The 23504-nt window shown below is 39.7% G+C and overlaps 1 protein-coding gene across 1 annotated transcript in view; it reads left to right on the top strand.

Annotated features, from left to right (window-relative positions):
• The window catches only part of ptprt (protein tyrosine phosphatase receptor type T), a 317310-nt gene that overhangs the window by 102754 nt on the left and 191052 nt on the right, over positions 1–23504 (top strand). The window contains exon 8 of the mRNA XM_085353386.1: positions 2480–2773. Within this exon, the coding sequence (XP_085209512.1) occupies positions 2480–2773 (294 nt within the window). The remainder of the gene's footprint in view (positions 1–2479; positions 2774–23504) is intronic.

Here is a 23504-nt window from a genome sequence, read left to right as displayed (position 1 = left end):
CGGCCCCGCAGCCACCATACATATTCTAATGCAGCCTTGAGGAAAGTAAAAAACTTGGAGAGGGAAATCAGGACTTTTGCTTTTAGACTGCAGGAGTAAAGGGACCATTATTCTTACCCAGCATAACAGAGCTGTCAACTGACGAAGCACCTGCCATCGCAAAGAGATTCATTCTCAGAGACCACAAACTTCAATCTTTAAATGACTCTTTTAGTTGCAAGTGTTTTCAGAAGATTACTGTGTAGCGTAAGGAAGCTTCATTTTGAAAAGACCTTTAATTGGTTGGTCCTCTATTTGCACGTGTGTGTTTCTGAGCATCATTGCCTCCATCTTAATAATCATTGATCAACTTTCAAGCTGATCCATGTTTAGATGCCCCAACGATTCTGTATCACAACAAAGCTCCAGGAAACTGATTTTTATTTTTATTGTTTTACCTAAAAGAATATTACAGTGTGATTATGACTCACATTTTAAGGACACAAGAAGTTAATCCACACTTGGACAGCATTCTCTTGTTTCTAGTGCAGCTCAGGCACACCATATCCTTCCGTTAAAAAGTGGGTCATGACCGCTGTTCAATGTGCTGATATAGAGGTCTTCTAAGAAGTGGGAGCTGCCCATACTAATTACCATAGTTCATAATGATGAACAGAATTCTCACCGGCACTGTCTGAGGGCCAGTAAAAAATACTCCATTTAATTTCCATGCCATTGTTTCCATCTGCTCCTGTTGCTCTTTAACTGAGCCAGTTGTTGAGTCACACTACCGTGCCTTCACATTTTGTTTTGAAAGTTAATATTACTATGTAATTTGTCTTTCTCAAATAATTAAATTTCCAGTAGATTGCATATACCTAATGTCTTCTTCCTGAAAACAGAAGATCATTTACGTGGTCTCATACTCACCATGTATTACACATTCATATGTGATAGTGGGGAGTATGAAAAATCCCTTGTGGCATTGGTGTTTAGCAGCACTTTAGCACTTTATATGCTTTTAGTGAAAGTCGTTTTGTCAAATATTTAAATTTCCCCATTATATATAGTATTTTCCAAGTAAAGCAAATGGTCTGCTTTTAGTTAGACTTCTTTTCATATGGGTTAGAACTTTTCTTGCATGTGTCATTTCAGAGGTTACTTTCATTTTGAAAAGATATTGCCTATAAAATGTGAACTTGGTTTGGACAAGAAGAAAAAAAAAAGGAAAGAGCACCCATATGGAAAAGAAATAGTAAAAACATATATGATTTACTCATGAAAGTGGCCACTTTCATGAGTAAATCATATATAAATCATATAAGGCTTGCATGATTTACTCATGAAAGTGGCCACCTTCTCATTACTTTCATATATTTTTTTAGTAAGTATACAAAACATACAAGTTTCATTATATAATTTTTCAAGGGATCTTATATGTGTTTTCACTCTTGTATGCTTTTCATACAAGTTTCATACAAGACAGATAAAAACTTTATAAGATTTATATATATCTTTTCCATATGGGCAATAAAACTTCATGCTTTTAGGCTTGACAGATGCCATTATTTCAAAGTAGCTGTCAGCAGTGTGTCAACAAAGTGATGGATTAATGCTACAAGTAAAGAATTTGACATCTCAAATGTCTCCTTTAGCTTTAATGGTATCTATTTTCACTGCAAAAGGTAAAGTGCACGTTAGCAGCAGAGTAATTCTTAAATATTACATTAAAAGTTGATGGATTTGTACACTTAAAGGTACAACATGTGTCTGTGAAAGGATGTGAGAAGTTGAGTCTCAGATAATGGATGGATGGATGGATGGATGGATGGATGGATGGATGGATGGATGGATGGACCAAATAGTCTGTAGTTGCTACTGAAGTGTGAAAAAAGTACTTGCCTATATAATGAAAATATAAGTCTTAGATTGTTATTTCTGAAAATTACACCTCAAACCCAAAGAGAAGATTGGAGACATTCAGTTTTTTTTGTACTAAATACTGGAACACAGCTGGAATTCTTGGCAGCAGTAAATCCTGTAATTCTGCATTACAAATGATAAGGCCACCCATATGGAAAAGAAATAGTAAAAACATATATGATTTACTCATGAAAGTGGCCATTTTCTCATTACTTTCATCTATTTTTTTAGTAAGTATACAGTACAAAACATACAAGTTTCATTATATAATTTTTCAAGGGATCTTATATGTGTTTTCACTCTTGTATGCTTTTCATACAAGTTTCATACAAGACAGATACAAACTTTATAAGTTTTATATATATCTTTTCCATATGGGCAGCTGCAGATATAGTTAAAGTGAAAAGAAAGTGATGTATTTTTTTCCTGTTTGCTGTGTGACTTATCAGGGACTGTGTAATTTTTCAGGTTACAAAACCTTTTATTGATGCATTCAGAAGAATATTTATTGATTATTTTATTTAAAAAAAGAGAAAGATTTTACACTCAAATAAACATTTTTGTCTTTATTTCACAGCTCCACCCACTCCCATTGCACCTCCTGAGCTTCTTTCTGTTGGTGCTACTTACCTTTGGATCAAACCCAATGCCAACAGCATCATTGGTGATGGGCCAATAATCCTGAAGGAAGTGGAGTACCGGACCACTTCAGGGAACTGGGTAGAGACCCATGTGGTTGACTCCCCTACATATAAACTGTGGCATCTGGACCCAGATGTAGAATATGAGATCAAGGTCCTGCTTTCCAGACCTGGAGAGGGAGGAACAGGACCCCCAGGTCCACCACTGGTAACCAGGACCAAATGTGCGGGTAAGTAAGCACTTTTTTCTTTGTTATTGCTTTAATTATTTGTTTAATTATTTTCCCATTTATGTTGCCTTTTTACCTATTTCTCAATTATTTTTAAAAATTTAGATTTCATTTAGAAATCTCTCTTTGCAGTTGCTTGATCCTGTTTTGTCTTATTTCTGTTGGACAACTGTACTGTGATCCACTGATATACTCAGCTCATTAATCCTTGGGTAGCACTAATATAATAAGAATGATTTACTATGGTCTGAATATGATGACAGCATGATTTGGAGCCAGAGAGGTAAAAAAGGCTGATGAGAAAGATAACAAAGAAGGAAAAAATGAGGAAAAAAGTGTTTCCTTTTACGTCTTCTTGGGAAGAGAACGCAAATCAAAGCTGATGATAATTGACATGTTAAGAAGAAGCCCCAGAGATGAAGAAATGTTGGAGTGCATAGTTTGCAGGGAAGAAGGTAGGAGAGGTTAGGTGGGGGCAATCATGGCCAATAATGAGTATCCCAGCGGGGGTGTAAGGACGCAATAAGTGGCAGTTCATTTGATAAAATGACAGCCCATCAGATCTCTGATGGCCTCTTATGTGTGTGTAGGTGTGTGTCAGTGTGTATGTGTTAAGTGTGTTCTTACTTAACAAGTAGGAAGCCATCATTCTCCATTCCAGCATTCCCTATGGACTTCTCTGTGTTTGCATTTTGCCATGCAACTAATTGTCTTTGTTCTATCTTGGCCTTTTGACCTTTTTTGTTGCTTTCACTGTACTACTTTAGTCTTCTGATTTTCTGACGCTATTCTTGCTTCCCACTCTCTTTCATTCTTAAATTCATTTTCCCACTTCTAACTTTTTTCTGTCCTTTTCATTTCCTTTTCTCTGCAATGTTTTCCACTCTTTTGTCCTGACTTCATTTCCTTCTTGTCTTCCTTTCTCCCATTTTAGAGTTTTTTCACCCTTTCTCCTTTTTCATCACTTGGGTTTTACTTTATGGTGTCGTTTTTTTGAACTCTTCTTCCCTTCTGTCCTTTAATGTTTACTTCTTCTGTTTTTGACACTTTCCCCTTTTATTCACGCCTCCCCCTTTCTTCTCTGCCATGTCCTTCTTCCTTCTGCCATTCTGTCTCAGTTGTTTTTCTCAAGGGCTTCATTTTATGAGAATTAGAGAGAACAAGACAAAATGATGATGAAGAGTGAGAGGAGATCAAAAAGATGAAGGTGTTATTCTGTAAAGACAGTGGGCTCGATCTGGATCTAACCTTGCATTCAAAGAGGGGAGAGAGAGAGAAAGAGAAAATGCTTTAATAATGCTTCTACTTTTTTTTGATGGAATATACATAGCTAGTGTGTGTGCCTTGGGGCATTCGTTGTTTATGCTACAAGTTCTGTCAAAACTTTGGAGCATTAACTTGGCAGATGCTTAAATTTAATTGGAATGGGAATTTTGTGTATTTGCGGTTGCTGTGTTATGTGTGAGTGAGAACGTGTGAACTCTACTGTGTGCATATCTTTCTGTGTTTGTGTGTGTGAGTATGTCTGCATTGTGTACATGCTTGTGTGTCTACCACAATGTGTTTGTGTTTGTGCATTTGTGGTCTTCAGTCCACCCCATGTTTTTTCTTTTTTTCTTAAGTCTGTGGTAATCAGCAGGTGAAAATTATGTGTTAACACTACAGTCTCTGTTTTGGTCTCTCTCCCTGCTTCCTTGCTTTATCTATCTCTCACTTTCAATCTCTCACTCTTACTTTCTGTCTCCCATATTGAAACACAAGTAGCTGGTGAGGCGCTGGGGTCTTATGGGCCCTACACATAAATGTTTTCTCATAAAGAACTCATTGTGCAAACCTGCTAGCTAAATAGCTTACTAGCTTGTAGAATATGAGCCTAACCAATTCTTTAAACGAGGCATAGACCTTACCTTCTATCCTTCTATCTACAGAGAAAATGCTTATTCAACGTATCATCCAGATTTTTTCAGGTTTGTGAATCCACAGCTACAATACTCAGTGATGATGCAGAGAGATGACTTTGCTAATATTAAATTACAATTTGAAGAGTGCTTTTACAAATTGATATATACAGCAGATGCCAGTTTGCAGAATTACTAGTAAAAATGTTAACTCTTTCTTTTGCTTTTGGATGTTGTAATAAATAAAATTCTCTACCTATACCAGTTAGAAAATGCACAACAGACAATGTTTATGAACGTTTTTACACAGCCAGAGTGAAATTTACTCATCTATAGGGAGTGCAGAATTATTAGGCAAGTTGTATTTTTGAGGAATAATGTTATTATTGAACAACAACCATGTTCTAAATGAACCCAAAAAACTCATTAATATCAAAGCTGAATGTTTTTGGAAGTAGTTTTTAGTTTGTTTTTAGTTTTAGCTATTTTAGGGGGATATCTGTGTGTGCAGGTGACTATTACTGTGCATAATTATTAGGCAACTTAACAAAAAACAAATATATACCCATTTCAATTATTTATTTTTACCAGTGACACCAATATAACATCTCCACATTCACAAATATACATTTCTGACATTCAAAAACAAAACAAAAACAAATCAGCGACCAATATAGCCACCAATATAGCCACCAATATAGCCAAGGACACTCAAAAGCCTGCTATCCATGGATTCTGTCAGTGTTTTGATCTGTTCACCATCAACATTGCGTGCAGCAGCAACCACAGCCTCCCAGACACTGTTCAGAGAGGTGTACTGTTTTCCCTCCTTGTAAATCTCACATTTGATGATGGACCACTGCTTGAAGAAGGTGTCTTGGCAGTAGGACTGGGAGTTGAGCTTGACTCCATCCTCAACCCGAAAAGGCCCCACAAGCTCATCTTTGATGATACCAGCCCAAACCAGTACTCCACCTCCACCTTGCTGGCGTCTGAGTCGGACTGGAGCTCTCTGCCCTTTACCAATCCAGCCACGGGCCCATCCATCTGGCCCATCGAGACTCACTCTCATTTCATCAGTCCATAAAACCTTAGAAAAACCAGTCTTGAGATATTTCTTGGCCCAGTCTTGACGTTTCAGCTTGTGTGTCTTGTTCAGTGGTGGTCGTCTTTCAGCCTTTCTTACCTTGGCCATGTCTCTGAGTATTGCACACCTTGTGCTTTTGGGCACTCCAGTGATGTTGCAGCTCTGAAATATGGCCAAACTGGTGGCAAGTGGCATCTTGGCAGCTGCACGCTTGACTTTTCTCAGTTCATGGGCAGTTATTTTGCGCCTTGGTTTTTCCACACGCTTCTTGCGACCCTGTTGACTATTTTGAATGAAACGCTTGATTGTTCGATGATCACGCTTCAGAAGCTTTGCAATTTTGAGACTGCTGCATCCCTCTGCAAGATATCTCACTATTTTTGACTTTTCTGAGCCCGTCAAGTCCTTCTTTTGACCCATTTTGCCAAAGGAAAGGAAGTTGCCTAATAATTATGCACACCTGATATAGGGTGTTGATGTCATTAGACCACACCCCTTCTCATTACAGAGAAGCACATCACCTAATATGCTTAATTGGTAGTAGGCTTTCGAGCCTATACAGCTTGGAGTAAGACAACATGCATGAAGAAGATGATGTGGACAAAATACTCATTTGCCTAATAATTCTGCACTCCCTGTAGTGGAAGAACAATTAGAAACAGCATAAGTTGCAATGAAATACACCAAAATGAATCTTCTAATTTTAAAGTGAGTTTCACATGGTTGAAGTAGCGGCATAACAACAGCATTGCTGCAGCGGCTCCAGACATGCTCCCAATAGTATGGGACAAGTTTGACTATCGTATGGAGGAGGACACAAGTTTTGTGTAAAATTTTATTTTCAGAAGATATTTTAAAATTTACCACAAGCTTCTATGTCTATTACTTAAAAAAACAAAAAACTATGGCCTTTTGAATTCGGATGATTCTTTTTGATACACCCTGTTTTGTTCTCCTGTATTATCTTTTTTTCTAGCTGTTTATAGATTCTTATGTCACATGGCTATAAAATTAGTTCACATAGCTGCTCTAAATATGGGAGAAATAAATCTCCCTGAGGGACCAGGGGGCAAAGCAGTGAATGTTTACAATGTTTAAGTCCACCTATAATCTGGCTCTTTGAAATATCTTTGAAAAGAAAAAAATGAATGCATTAGTTTATGTTATAGTTCCTTATTTCATTCTAGGAACATATCACTCAGCAGTAAGAGTTGCTTGCGGATGTAATTATTTGGACAATAATGAGGTTCTGTGGCACAGAGGGATATAATATATGGACTTTGAAGTGAGTATTTGTTTTATTGACTTTTGTTGACAATAAGAACTGTAGAAAATGATTATTATTATTATTTTGCTTCTCTTTCCCTTTTAGCATCCTTTACAAATCCAGCTCTACACCTCTAATAGATCTGTATTCTTTCTTTGCCTTGGAGTAGAGCAGGGCAATATGGCCAAAAATATTTATCACGATATATATATTTGAAAATTTGCGATAACGATATAACCAACGATATAATTGATGCGAGACAAAATACAACTCCACAACATTACTAGCGCAAAAAGACAACCTTCCATTTATTTTCACTTAAACAAGAAGCTGGTTTTTATGTACATTAAAACCTTTATAAAAATGTAACAGTGCAAATGCAAATTCCTTGCTTAAAGTTTAACCAAAAGGCATTTCCAGTAGAAATGGGCTGACATATCCTGAGCATAACCATGTATAATATCCACTGAAGTTAAAAAGAGGTGCTTTGCAACATTAAACTGCAGTGTGCAGTACGTATTTTTCGGACCATAAGGTGCACGGGATTATAAGGCACATTAAGCGAAACAAAGCAGTCAGATAAATCAAACTTTATTAAACTCATTCTTCTTGCTTCCTCCACTTCTGTACCATTGATTCATTAATGTTGAATTCTCTGGCAGCTGCTCTATTCCCATGTTGTTGCAGTATATTAATGACTAACCTTGTATTGTGGATGGATTATCTCAGTTGTTCTCCTGACTGAAGTTTGGTCCGTTTACAGCATCCTGCCATGCGATTGCATTTGTCTCTAACTATCAGGAACTTTAACGTTAACTTTTATAAGTGGAAAAGTGTTAGTGTTCGTCCTCCAGCACTGTTTATGTTATGCTAACATAGCTGTGTCGCTAGCGATCAGGTAGCACATCATTATATACCAGCTAGCCCAACTTCAGTAACCCTACAAACGTCACTGCTGTTTAGTTTCCTGTCTTCATTTATGTTGGACGTGATAGCAGAGCTGTGCGTTTGAATTTTTCCAGAAATCTCTCAGTCAGAACATGCTATATCATGCTTAGGTAACTAGCGAAACTAGCGAGCTAACTTCCGCTAGCTTCCTGCTAACTTCTAACTCCGTTAAATGTAATACATTTTGTTTTCATGGATGCTTGGAAGTTAAACTTCATAGTTTCACCTGGTTAAGCAGCAATGCTGATCGTTTTATTAAAGATGAAAGAATTGAGACAGTTTTTAACTCTCAGTGATGCTGCAGTGTTGTTTGACCTGAAGAATACAGAGTTTAGGACCCAGATTACTCCCAGATTTAAGAGCATCTTAGTCCCACAAATACGACAATAACGATGGCCGCTTGCATGTTCTGCAAAAAAATGTGCTTTGTCGTGTATCTGACGGACAAACACCAAACCAGTTCCACATCACGGAAGTTGCACCATTTTTACAAACCAATTCTGGTTCATCTGTTTCACTCAACAATCGGCCATGTGCGTATGAAAACAAAGGCACTGCGCATGCGCGTTTTACTCATTCTATCGCGATATTTCATTTTCCTATCGTTGCCTAACATTATACCGGTATTACTGTGAACGGTATAATATGGCCCAGCCCTACCTTGGAGTACATCATCACACAGGTTACCTGAATTTCCTGGTCTCTACTGTGTTTATTCTTGTGAACACAAAGAGACACCCTCAGCCCACCTATCGTCTACATACACACACATACACACCTGTCCTGTCTCAAACTTCCTGGTATGCACATCTAAAGCTCTCTGCCCTTTCGCAGACATGCCACATACACACTCTTCAAATTTTTATTTTGCTATTTTGCTCAAACAAAACTTCAGATTGAACAGAGGCTCAAATCTCAGAACAGTTTGTCTGTGTGTACTTGCAGTACATTTAGAAGTAGCCACTTGTTTTCAGCAGGTGTACAGCTGCGAGGTGAAAAGGGATAACTATTTCTCACGTAGGAATAAGATGAGGCACAAGAGGAATTGGAGACAGTGAGATAGGATTAGGTGGAAAAATGTTGCGTGTGAAATAAAAATAGCTGCAGTGAGACAGTGGCAAATCAACAAAGCGGGGGGGGACAACAGAAACTAGAAAATGTGCTAAAGGATGAGAAGAGAGGGTGAGAGTTAAAGAAAGAAAACAAGAAAAAAAGGATAATAAAAAAAAATATGGAGCACAGAAGAAATGGAGAGGAGGAGAAGAAAGAGACAGAAGAAGGATGCAGTGTAAGGGAAAGAGAAGCCAGTGACGTGAAGTGAAATGGAACAGAGCCGGTGGTCACTCTTTTTGTGTTTGTGTGGAAAGCATAGTAGAAAGGAACATGTGTTTCTGGGCTAGTGGCGCAATGTTTAGCTGTCACAACCATTCATGGGGTGCTCCATGTGTGCTCATTTGTGTGTGTTGTGCGTGACAGGATTGAAACAGGCAGGCACCTGCTGGCTGCTGGAATGCATGTGTGTGTTTGTCGCCACACCTCCTGTGTTCACCTTTCTCTTCTTGTTATCATCTACAGCCATTCAAATTAGGATTCACCAACAGGTAGAACCTGGGACCATTTCGTGGCCTTTGCGTTTTTTAATTCCACGCCATTTCCACTGTGTTTAATGGAGTATAGCCAAATTTTCAAACATGTATTTTTTTCCCATTTTATTTTAAAATTCCAGTCTGAGTTTTTTAAATGAGCTTAAATGGCTGAATAAAAGGCATACATCCACTATCGAACCTCGTGGCCGATTTCTGCCCCTTGAAACCCATTATAAACGCTATTTTTCACTGCAAATTAATTACGGTCAAAGGGATCGTCGATGTTTTTAAGTTTCATTTTCATTTTGGAGGCCTTAGAGTTGTAATTTTTTTATTTGTCCACCGAGTGGCGCCCTTGCTTCACATTTGACCCCTGCTGGAAAACAGCGGGCTGCTTAGACAGACCTGCGGAAAATGAAGCCTGATTTCCGGCGTGCAGCAGCGGCTTCGCCCGCTGATCGGGCGGGACCATTTTCGGTCCCTAGGACCGTGAGAGGGTGCTTTTTTTTTTTTAGTCAACAGGAAATGACATATTTGTTGTCACGTGGTATCGGATGTGTGTGCTGGAAAAAGCAGTCCCCGGTGATCGTGCCCCGGTCATCGTCGCGACTTACCCCGGGAAGATGCACTTTTTTCGGCCTAGAGGAGCAGCATTTGCCGCCTGGAGACCATTTTCTGGTCCTGAAAAAAAAAAAAAAAGGCGATCGAAATGACTGTTGGTGCCAATCTTTAGTCCATCTAAAGGCCTAATTATAATAACAATTGAATATTACCTCAAATGTTTTTTTTGGAAAATATTCAAGTTTTATGTTTTTTGGGGCAAAAAAAGCAGTGCGCTCATGTGACGAAACTGGGATATAAAGGGTTAAAATCCGCGAAATGTAATTAAAACTTGACATGAATATTTTAAGCAGAAGTAGTTTTAAAAGATTGACTAATTTAAAGTAGAAAAAAATATTGATATATAACATTTTTAGAGCACTTTTGGGGCGGGACAATTTTTGGTCCCGAGGTTCACGAAAGGATGGGATTTTGAGGTTCTACCAAGGTTAAAGTCATTCTCCTGGCATTTATTACACACCTTCAAGATCATGTCTTTTCATTAAAATGATATATTTTAGATTTTCCCATCACCATTAAAATTCTTCCTTCATGGTTTCAAATGGCTTATGGGTGATTACACTTTTGTATTATTTGTGCAACCTCTCTACCTGCAGCCTGCCCCTCACTCTTCCTCTGCATCTCTAAATGGAGACACAGTGCTGGTCCACGCAACCCAGGTATTTAACTGGTAAATCAGAGGGCAATAGGAAAGGGTTTAGTTGAACTTTTAATTAAGAAGTAGATGTGGATTACAAAAAAGAGGTGCTATAGGAGATGAGTTGTTTAAGGATGTTTGGAGAGTATGTTGTGATTCTATGAACATTAAAGTCCTGGGATTGATTGGTGACCTGCTTGTTGTGTATCTTGCCTCTTCCCCTTTAAAAGCCGGGATAGTTAAAAACAAAGAGATTTGATCCCTGAAGCAACTGATCACTCCATAAATGCAGTAGATAATGTTATTCTGTTTCAGTTTTCAGTAAAATACCAAATGGGAATTATTAGAATGAAATAGGGTGAAGCTATTTATTGCACAGATGTTGCTACACAGATGGACTATTCCATAACAGTTATACCAGTGCAGATAAAGAAAACTGCTAACAATGAAAATACTAACTACCAATATTTCTCACATAAGCAAGTAGGAAAAGGAGCAGAATGGAGAAAAAACTGGAGGGCAACTTGAAAAACTGTCATAGACTCATAAAATTATGTCGAAGTTCCTGCAAAAACTACCCAAACATGACTCAGTAAAGTGACTCACTATTAACTGACAATCTGACAGGTTATGCCTGTTAAGTTAAGCCATATATAGGCGATGTCAGTGGAAAACAAAAGACTGTCAGACCAGAAACCTTAAATAATTCAGAAAAAAATGACAAGGCAAACACACACACGCGCACACAAATATATATACATACATATAATTTGGACCAACTGGCATCACATTTTAGCCCGATGGGTACCCTTTAGCTTCATTTCACCAGTCTTCATAGTTTCAGGGTCTAAACCCAATAAAACAGCAAGTGAAAATGAAAACAGAAAGCATGTGAAAGCATAACTAATTAAAAGTGAACAGCAAGTGAAAGTAAAAATAATGAGCGAGTTACAAAAAAGTAGACCAAATACAAAGACGAAGCTCCTTTTTATGCACACTTATGGCTCTTTCCAGTAAAAGCATTTCCTTTGTCCAACTAGTATTGCTTGAACTTGTGCATCATGGCACCAACAGCAAAGAGCACTGTCCGACATGCTAGCGACTTTGACAAAACTGCAGCGTTTGATACCCTGGGAAGGAGAACCGGCTGGGTTCAGTGAGGACATGGCCTTGATCATGATTGATTTCACTGTGCACTCTCCTCTACAACTTCTCCTCTCTTTCCTCTTTTTTTTCTTGGTCCTATTCCCCCATCTTCCTTATCATCATTCTTTATACATTTCAGGGCTTTCAAATGGTTCCTCAACTTTTTCCATTTGAATAATTTGTTTTTATGCCTATAAATTGTGCTCTTGATCTGATTTCAAAATGAGCCTCTATCATTTCATTTCATCCCTGTTGATCTTTCTTACTTAAGTCAGTGACACTGCTTAGCTGCAGAGAGCCTGTCAACACACACAAACACACTCCTGACATTTTCTCTTCCCCTTACTTGTCGTTCATCTTTGTATCTCTGTCCTTTTCCCTCTCCTTTATCCTTCCCTGATCCTCTGTCTTCTTGCCTCTACTCTTGCTTGAAATTCAAAGTTCCCAAGCATAAAATGTGAACATTGGCTGTGATCCTTGTCTCTATAAATATCAGCTTTTAACTTAAACATTACCTCTTCAAAGTGTAAGTGTATCCTCCTGTAGTCCCTTACTTATAAATTAATACTTTTTTATGTGCGGCGATAATGTAAGTGTTGGCTAATTTGTTACCCAATAAAGACTTTTTATTCACCTACGGTCTTTAAATCTTCCCTTAGTATATTTTCTTTGCCTTTTACTCCCATACAATTTCCATTCCGCGTCTCTTCTTTATAGAAGGCAGGTGCTAATGTGAATGTTGGCTAATATGCAGCACTCTATAAAGACTCAATTCATCTGAGGTTATATACTGCATCTGAGCATCTTCTTTCCTTTCCCTCTCTTGGCCGTTTCTTATAAAGTAGATCTTTATGTGAAGGATGGTAATGTGAGTGTTGGCTAATGTGTTACTCCATAAAAATGGATTTTTAATTCACCTGCTGGGTATATACTGATTTGGCTGACACCACTGCTCTATCGTTTTGCCGAGCCAAGCAGTATAGATGCAGTTAAGGGAGTGCATCCGTTTTACATCAAACATTACCAGAATGAAACAGTTCAGAGCTCAGATTTTTGCAGGTGCACTGGTATTGAATCAAAGCCTGGATCCATATTTTTTGTGAAATAAGCACATTGTGCTGAAAAGGAAATGGAATGTCACAAATGTACGCTGCTCTTTTCAGCTACCGGTTGATGAGCTGTAGCCCTCAGTCAGAAGTGGATGTCATCAGAAGGTTCCTAGTGGCTGCCAAATCACTGGACATCTGCATGGAACTTTCAGCTAGTCTCCTCTCACCTACAAATTGAGCACTTTATGCTTCCACCCCCATTTGCTGAGCCCAGTCTTTCTTCTCTTATTACCCAAAGCGTTCAGATGTTGCCAAATCAGCCTCTGCAATACAGCTATAAAAGCTTATATTTTAAACTTTTTAGCAGTGTTCCTCTAATGACAGATAATACTCTTATGTATTATTATTCAGAAAAGCCACAGTGATGTTGAAGATGTGGCTTATAGTTTTTCTGTAGCGTCAACTCTCACCTCCAATGTTTAGTTCTGTGTGCTATCCCTGACTTGTTTTGCTTCTAATTAAGACAATTACCGTATTTTCCGGACTGAAAAGCGCACCTGAATATTAGCCGCACAAGCTAAAATCAGGGGAAAATCCTGTTTTGTACATACATTAGCCGCACCTGACTAAAAGCCGCAGGTGTTTCAATGTTGACTCATCATATGTAAGAGAATATGCACAAAGGGAACTGTCAGGAAAGAGATGGCTGTTTGGAGACACCCCCCTTTTATTAATATTTTGAAAAACAAGTTATGGGTACATATTTGCATAACTTTTTAGGTATATGTACAAGCACCGGTAATTACAAGTACGAAACATGTACTGTGCTTCATAAACGAGTAACAAATGTAGTACATAACAATAACCTACAGCACACCAGAAAAATAGATTCGGACTACCTTTTAGGCTCAGGTGCAGTGACACGGCTTTAACAAGAAGAAAAGTCAGTCATTCACCACCATCTTTCTCTTCTTCCGGCGCACTAAAACCACCAAAGTCCTCTTCTCCAGTGTTGGATACGAACAGGCTCAGGATGGCTACTTCATCCACTCTCAGCTTCTTTCCTTTGTTGTCACTTTCAAAACCAAACAAATCCTCGTTGTCAGTGTCAGAGTTGAACACCCTAAGAAGGGCCGTGGCGGTGTCCTCCTCTCCATCATGCAGCAGTCCAGCCCTTCGAAATCCGTTGGTGTTCGTGGATATTTTCACACTTTTCCACGCTGTCAGAATCCACTGGTGGAGTTGGGCATAACTTGCTTTTCGCAAGGTTATCGGCGCTCGTCATCCACGCCTCCCGCTGAACGCGTAGCGCTACTTTGAAGTTTGTTTTTCGCGCTACTTTGTACGGCACTACGTTGCCTGGCGGACGGACATGTGACCAACATACCACTCTTGAACCCCGATACTGTATGTCTGATCACATGCCCTTCCGCCAGGCAACGTAGTGCCGTACAACAGCGGAACAAACAAAACAAATCCTCATACAATATCACAAAAATCATGGACAATCCATAGAAAAGCCGCACCTGACAAAAAGCCGCAGGGTTCAAAGCTTGTGCAAAAAGTAGCGGCTTATAGCCTGACAATTATGGTACATCCTTTTTATTGGCAATTTATCCATGGCTTCCCCTTTAATTTTACTTCTAAAGCCATCAAAAACAACACGTATAGTATGCAGCCAGCCAGCCAGCCAGCCAATTCAGGTTCTTGGGGCGCTTGAGGTTTTTGCAGCTCTTACATGGTGAGAACCAGAATTTAGGGCTAACACAATGAGACAGACAACCATTCACATTCACACCTACGGGCAGAACATCCAAACTTCTGGTCAGATGGTGGAGGTTGGTTCGTAGGACCTTCCTTCTCTGAGACAATGGAGCTAACCATTTGAATTAATTTAACTAAGTCCTGATTTACTGGCAGACCGGGGTGGTGGTCCCCATCTTTAAGAAGGGGGACCGGAGGGTGTGTTCCAACTACAGGGGGATCACACTCCTCAGCCTCCCTGGGAAAGTCTATTCCAGGGTGCTGGAAAGGAGAGTTCGTCCGTTAGTCGAACCTCGGATACAGGAGGAACAATGCGGTTTTCGTCCTGGTCGCGGAACACTGGACCAGCTCTTTATCCTCTCCAGGATACTTGAGGGTGCATGGGAGTTTGCCCAACCAGTCTACATGTGTTTTGTGGACTTGGAGAAGGCATTCGACCGTGTCCCTCGGGGTGTCCTGTGGGAGGTGTTGCGGGAATATGGGGTGTCTGGCCCATTGCTACGGGCCATTCGATCCCTATACAACCGTTGCAAGAGCTTGGTTCGCATTGCCGGCAATAAGTCGGACTCGTTCCCGGTGGGTGATGGGCTCCGCCAGGGCTGCCCTTTGTCTCCGGTTCTGTTCATAATTTTTATGGACAGAATTTCTAGGTGCAGCCAAGTGGCGGAGGGCTTTCGCTTTGGTGGCCTCAGAATCTCATCTCTGATTTTTGAAGATGATGTGGTTCTGTTGGCTTCATCGGGTGAGGGCCTCCAGCTCGCACTGGAACGGTTCGCAGCCGAGTGTGAAGCAGCGGGAATGAGGATCAGCACCTCCAAATCTGAGGCCATGGTTCTCAGCCGGAAAAGGGTGGAGTGCCCACTCCGGGTCGGGGATGAGTTCCTGCCCCAAGTGGAGGAGTTCAAGTATCTCGGGGTCTTGTTCGCGAGTGATGGGAGAAGGGAGCCGGAGATCGACAGACGGATTGGGGCTACAGCTGCAGTAATGCGGACGCTGCACCGGTCCGTCGTGGTGAAGAGGGAGCTGAGTGTAAAAGCGAAGCTCTCAATTTACCGGTCGATCTACGTCCCTACCCTCACCTATGGCCACGAGCTGTGGGTAGTGACCGAAAGAACGGGATTGCGGATACAGGCGGCAGAAATGAGCTTCCTCCGAAGGGTGGCTGGCCTCTCCCTTAGAGATAGGGTGAGAAGTTCGGCCATCCGGGAGGGGCTCAGAGTAGAGCAGCTGCTGCTCCACATCGAAAGGAGCCAGCTTAGGTGGTTCGGGCATCTGACAAGGATGCCCCCTGGGCGCCTCCTGGGTGAGGTGTTCCAGGCATGTCCCACCGGGAGGAGGCCCCGGGGCAGACCCAGGACATGCTGGAGAGATTATATCTCTGCTGGCCTGGGAACGCCTTGGTGTTCCCCCGGATAAGCTGGAGGAGGTGGCTGGGGAGAGGGAGGTCCGGGCCTCTTTGCTTAGGCTGCTGCCCCCGCGACCCGGCCGGATAAAGCGGATGAAGATGGATGGATGGATGGATGGAAGTCCTTGATTTATAATAATAATAATATTATTTCTCAACCACTCAACGTTCTAGCATTTCCCTTAGTTGTTAATATGATGGTATCACACAAATGTATTTTAATAAACAATAATATCTTTAGAAAAAGAGATGTTCTACGAGTATCACTATGTGTAAAGTGGTGTATTTGCCACTGTGTCAGTGTATAGCTGTATCATTAAAATTATATTGATGAATACAAGGCTGTTTATTGCTAAAAAATTATTTTTAACAAACACATCCATCCTGTGTGCTTTAAAACTTTGTAAGCCACAATGCCTCATTACCAAGTGTAAATGAGTTTGTAGGTGACATTTTTAAAATGTGCTTATGTAGAAAATTAGTATGACACTGGCATTTGAACTTTAATATTTGATTTCTGAAACTGCTGCAGTGAAACAAGTTAGTTTTGCTGTTTAGAAATCTGTGCTATTCTGATACCACATTGAAGACCAATTTATTAGACTGGTTTTCCAAGGCAAAATGCAAAGTCTGTTTAAGTGCTCTATAAAGTCTCTGTTGCCATATAAACTTATCACAATAACACTGACATGTTGATTTTAGAGTTTGATGCAGTTGAATGTATTTACAGTGGACGGCAGGTGCTTTTGAAAGCAGACAGTCGACATATCTTCCAAGTTTTAAAAATGTAACTGCCATTTTAATGAAACCGGTTTTCCCCTTGTCTTTATTCTCATTGCTCTGTCTTTATTTGGCCGATTCCAGACCTCGTAAATGCTCTCTGACAAAACGATAAAACAAGACTAACTTGAACCAGAACATGATTTTTTCATCACAGTGCTACTTGATATGAAGGGGCCTTTCATATGTCAAGGAACTTGTCTCCACCATGCTATGAGATATAGTAAACATGGTAGTACAAAGTGACTGTTCCACTGGCAGTGTCTGGTAGTCAAATGAAGGGTTTCCTGTGTTGTAGCACAGATGGAAGCCTCCTTTTTTATTAAGTATTGTAGAAATGAGCCAGTTCTTTCTTACAGTGCTTGCTCAGTAGGAAGCAAATCATAATTTGCCTCCTGCTACTTTTAGACATAATATAATATAATATAAAGATGAGGCTATTAAAAATAGAAGTGAACCCAGAAGCACATTTCTGTTTGTTATATTTCATGAAGATTGTCAATATTGTCATCGCTTGAGGCATGACTATGTTGTCACCTCAGGGAAGAAGTTAACCATTTAACCAACTCAGACCAGGGCCTCGTTCTCTGGATCTCTTCGCTTTTGTAGTTTTTCCTTTTCTTATCATCCTACTTTATGTAAAATTCCCTGTTCATCTGTGTTTTTTTTCAGGCCCTTTAGGTTTCCATAATGGCTTATTTCTTTATTACTTAATCTTTGAATGCCTGTCATGTCCTTGTCAGTTCTCCCCTCCTGTCATTTAAGGTCAGCACACATGTGCGTTGGCTCTCTGTAATCTGACGTTCCCTCATTCATGCGCTGAAGCCGACAACCACCCACAGAGTGCCTTAGTGCCTTATACTTTCTTGTGAATTCCTCTTTTGAATTTCCTCTGATGTCTTGTCACCCTTTCAGCATAGTCTCTTTGTCACTGGTGTTACTGTTTTAATGCACTAAGTTGAAATCCTGCTTCCTTGAGTGCTCTTTTAAGCTAACTTAACCACGTCAGTTAGAATGACATGTACCACTTTTGTAGCATTCTCTCTCACTGAAACACATAGCATGGCTATTTCTTATGCTGGATTTAGCTTTCATAGCATTGGTTAAATCCAAATGGAAGCTTTTGACACCAACTCTCCATAAAATCATTTCCAGTATAAAATACCACGAAGAACACTTGCGGAAATGAGATTATCTCTAAACTTCTGCACAACGTTAAAAAAAAATCTATTATAGGGGAGACCGGGGATAGTTGTAACGTGGGTCAGTTGTAACACTTCCAATTTCTCCAATCAGGGCTAAGTTTCAAATGATGTGACTCATCCTGTGCATGCCCAATTCAGTTCTGCTATCACATGTGAAAAATCAGCACATTTTGTCAAACACAGACAATTTAACACGAAAAAAAGTAATTTGTTTGCCAAAAAGTAAGTTTTTCTACTTTATTTCAATTCCTAATAGCATTATCTGCTTTGCAGTTAAACTCATCAAACTTAAATTATGTTATTTGTATGTCTATGGGGATATATTCTGTGTAGGTCTTTAGTGCTAGTGTTTTAGCCGTTGGCTGTAATGTTAGCTAGTTCATGGCTATAGGAGTCTGGGTCAGTTGTAACAGCAACAGTCTGGGTTAGTTGTAACAATAATGCAGATGTTACAACTTGCCACACTATTACTTTAACTTATATTAAACAAGTTGGGGCAACAACATCAGCAGAGAGAGGTTCACTGGTCGCATTTGTATATGCGGTTAATGCCATTGGCAACACAATTCCTCCACTGTTTGTGTTCCCACACATACATTATGCAGACCACTGTGTCAGAGATGGACCAGTAGGAAGTACTGGTAGTGGAAATAAATCAGGATGGGTGCAAGAAACAGATTTCCTCATCTTTCTGAAGCACTTTGCAAACCACACCAAGGTAAGCCATGATAAAAAGTAATGGAATTGCGATGCTGGTGAACAACTACATTTTTTCAGCTTCATTGTTATGTTCAAATTTGGTGCAAGAGTTGTAGGTTATAATGCCCACTGAGCCAATGAGGCCAAACTCAAGGAAGACCAATCAAAATTAATGAAATATTCAGTTGCAGAAATTTCCATAATTTGTCTTTTTTGGGGGGTTGGAATATGTTCAAAAGCTAGATTTCTGCATTCTGTCACACACACACAGAGCTACATAAATGGCTCTAAGTGCATTCATGTGTTGAATAAACAAAGATTACATGTTAATGTTTTGTTAGTACCCTTATTTCATTGTGTTACATTTTACCCCAGGATATGTTACAACTAACCCAGACTATGGGGTTAATTGTAACATTTCACTCTTCGTGTTTGAGACCATACCATGCAATGGGTAATTGTGCTGCAGAGAAAATAGCTGCACTATTTAATAGCAGAGACATGTAAATACTTTGCATTACAATTTGAATCCACTACCTTAAAAGAGCTCCAGTTTACAGACAGAAATGTCAAAAATGTTACAACTATCCCCGGTCTCCCCTACCTTTAATATATCCAGTCCCACTGATATTACAGTAACTGGCTTAAACTGATGCATAAAAAACTCTACTAAATTAAAATCAAAATTACATTTTTTTCTTAAAAATCATTAGATGTTAAATGACCTGACAAGCGCACTCTGCAGGGTAAATTGCTGCACATATCAGGAATGTCCCCTGAGCGGGGATGCTGCCTTTCATTTAGCCCACATTTCAATTAGGAAATAATAAGGCATAAGGATATTAAATTTAAATCAGTTGCTATATTAAATGTACTCCTTAAGTGCTTCACAGTTTACATCCAACCTGAAAACGTTTTAGAAAACTAACATTGTTTTTTTGGGGGGGGTTTGTATCCACGTGTGTTTTTAGCATGTGTGTCTCAGAGCACTCAAGGAAGAGATAGTTTGTTAAGTTTTAATGCTGCTCAAGCAGATGATGCCTATCTATTGTATTTCCCACAAGCACATAGACTGTATTTCTTTATTCTTTGAAAGGATTTTTGTTTTTTATGTTCATGTACATGCATATCTTTGAGTCGTTCTTAACGCACATACACACAGTCACACAGGCAAATTATGTCCTGAGGTACATATAACATAATCCCATGAGGACATTATGAAGGCACAGCTGCATCTTCATAACTTGCCAGACTCTCTATTTAAGATAGAAAAGACTTCCATTGTTGGGTTTAGACTCCCTCGACAGTCTACTCCATCTGCCTCATCTGCCACATCTAATTTGATAATGGCTGAGAAATTTCAGAAATTATCCACTTACTGTGTTAATGCACTACATAGATAGATAGTCGTTTCCTAATTCCTTTAAATTTGCTGTTTCTCCTGGTTTCTGAAGGGGTTGTAATTGAGTCTTAAAGCAATCGAGGTTCAACATCTTGATCACTTGCTTTCAACTCACTGAGATGCCTCTGAGTATTGCATATACATCCTTTTTATACCAATGACATTTTTAAGGAAATGGGGAATACTAAGACACGTTGTGCAGTGTTTCGATATTTGTTTTAAAGACATATGTGCCCAAGACAATCTTTTCTCACTTGTAGCTGTTTGCAGTCACACAGGCTGATAAGGGAATAAAATCACACAGTAATATGTGTGCTGTGAAAATGTGTCATGATATAAAACATTTTATATCTTATTTTAAATATTATTAATCAGAAATGAATCTAAACCCAAATAGCTGAGCCTAAAAGGAGAAATGTATTTTATATTTAAAATGTTAATGTTGTGTTCATTGTACTCTTCCTACTGGAATATAAGAGTATCAGTTTGTGTGACTCTTTCTGTGCCTCAGTAATTTCTTCTTCTAATTAGTAAGAGTAATAGCACACGGGACAGACTATTAATCATCATCAAACTACGGACAATGCTCTTCTGCTCTTCTTGCACTTTCCCCAGCGGGTGTTTATTATTCTACAAACAGTCTATGGAAACAATGGACAATATTTGGTTTCATCGTATTGGAGCTGGAGTTGATTAACTATGACGTCAACTTTTAAAAACATTTAAAAACAGAGCACCTAACACTGATTTACAACAAACAAACACATAAGAAAACACTAAAAATCATACAGATGAGGTTCACCAGCTAGCTGTTATTATTCAATCAGGAACAGTGAAAGGGTCCATTATTCACTGATCTAAGTGGCATAATTGGTTCCAAAAATAACAGAAACGCAGAGAAATCTACCTAGATACTCTCACAACACTTTAAATCTTCCTAGTAACAGGCCTCTATTCTGAGGGTGTGTTACATGCTTGTCATGGTGGCGCAGAAGGGAGTAGAGGGGTGCGAAGTTTGTCTGTCTGACAGATGAAGCGAGAACTGCTTAAAAACCGGTGTCAGACGTGAGAACACGAAGGAAAAGTCATTATATTAAGTACAAGATACAGGCGTGCACGCGGCATTCGAATGAACACACAAAAACAAACCTGCAAACTTCATTTATACCTCCTAATGATGTGAACGTGTGGACACGTACACTCGCACACAGGTCTGCAGGTGATGCAGTGCACGAGACACACAAACATTAATGTACAACACTTTTTTTTTTCTTTTTTTTTTTGCTCTCACAGCAGTGTAGCGATTGTAATCAACACTTGAGAAAGCTGCAAGCAAGCAGGATGAGTAACACCAGGGGTGAGAGTGTGTGTGTGTGTGTGTGTGTGTTGGAGAGAAAGCTGTAAGTGAGAGAGTGTGCTGAATGCAGGGGAACAAAGAAGTTACCACAACACTTTCTTGAATGACAGAAAAATTACAAATACAAAATACAAAACAGACTTATGAATACCCACAATGCAGGTAGTCTCTTTTCCCATAATTCTGTTGGGTCCTTCAGTCGGGTCATGCATTCATGTTTACTGTGTTTCAGCTCTTTTCTATGATTACAAGATCTCTTAAAACAAAGCACCATGATTTCTGAGTAATAAGTAACCATCCAAGGCTGAGATGTACATAAAAACAAAAACAAAAAACTTATAATCATAGATGCAGTTCTACACAGGTGTGCGCACACACGAGCTTTCAGCACTAGTGTTAGACACACATACACACACACTAACATACAAGGCCAGTCCAGCAGAGTTTGAGGAGGAAGCCAGGCAAGCGCAAAAGAAATAGAGGCTCTTTATTAGAAGAAAATGTTTCCCATTTTGCCCGCAAATAAGTTGCTCACACACATAGATGCGCCCTTACACACACCCACACCCACACACACAATGCCGCAGGGCTGTCCTTTGTTGTGAAGCCATCAGGATCCAATTTCTCCTTCATTAAGTCTTGGTAGGAGGCAGTATACAGCCACTAGGTAGCTAGCCTTCTCCCCGCTACCACACACTAGCCTCCTCGCTCCACGTACACACAACACACATATAGAGAGTATAAATGCCCTTATCTTCCTCCAAACCAAAAATATCAATAAAGGCTTGTAACAACAAAGCAGGCACACATAAACACAACCACACGCTCGTGCAAGAATAATTTTCGTTAGAGCAAGATGAGAAGGCCACTACAAGCACATACACGGTTGCAAAGTACACACATGAACAAGAGTTCAGTAATAAAATCTCTGGTTCGCTTGGAAGAGAAATGACAAGGTCTCAGCTGAGTGAAAGAGAGTCATCATTTGTAGCTTTAATTGTCCTGAGCAATTACCAAATGGGCACACCGGTACACACTCCTTCCTGCTGTAAGCACTTACTGCTGGTCCTTCTTTCTCCACGGGGTCAGATTGTACTAGATTTTGGTTGCAGGGAACATAACCAACCATTTTGGTGTGTTACAGTTCAGTGGGTGATGGATGATGAACTCTGGTTTAGTTGTAAGCATGATATAATAGACACAAGCACAACTCATGCAAAATAATAAAAGAACTCGAACACTGCATACATTTATGACACAAAGCAACTCTTACTTTTACTACGTTAACAATTGCTCGTTGGTGAGGAAGAGGTGGCTACGTGTGTGTGCGTGTGTGTCTGCGCCTGGTGTATCCAAAGGGCAGCCTAGATAAAATGCATTAAACGGAACAGGTCTGGCTTTAATTGGTGCTCTTTGGTAATTGGCCTGTTGGGGCTGATTTGCATTGTTTCCAGGGCAACAAGCTTGTTTCTCTATATCTAAGCACAGCAGGAGGGTCGGGGAAAGCGAGGGAAGAATAGAGATGTCGAGAGGTGGTGCAGAGAAAGAGAGGGGTCAGAGAGAAGGAGGGAGGAAAGAAGTTTTGTGGAAATTGCTTTTTCTCTGAGGAATTTCCACAGAATTAAAAGGACACAGCAGCAGTAGCTTTTTTTTTTCTAGAGAGGACGTTTTGAGCACATACCTTTACAATTGTTTGATGAGAATAGTGATACAGTTCTTTTGTACTTACTTCAAGTTAAAAATGTTATTCAGCACAGATATGTAGACAGAAAGTCTGCTACTGGATTCCTGTGCAAAAACGTCGAGTTTCTCAGTGTTTCTCTTTGTAACTAAACATTCAATCCTTCAAAGATACACAGCATTAACACACTATTACATTA

The sequence above is a fragment of the Diplotaxodon limnothrissa genome, linkage group LG5 (assembly GCF_057381915.1).
Source record: "Diplotaxodon limnothrissa isolate DT_005_m linkage group LG5, D_limnothrissa_male_GT1.1, whole genome shotgun sequence".
In the NCBI taxonomy this organism is placed as follows: domain Eukaryota; kingdom Metazoa; phylum Chordata; class Actinopteri; order Cichliformes; family Cichlidae; genus Diplotaxodon; species Diplotaxodon limnothrissa.
This window is presented reverse-complemented; position numbering and strand designations above follow the sequence as displayed.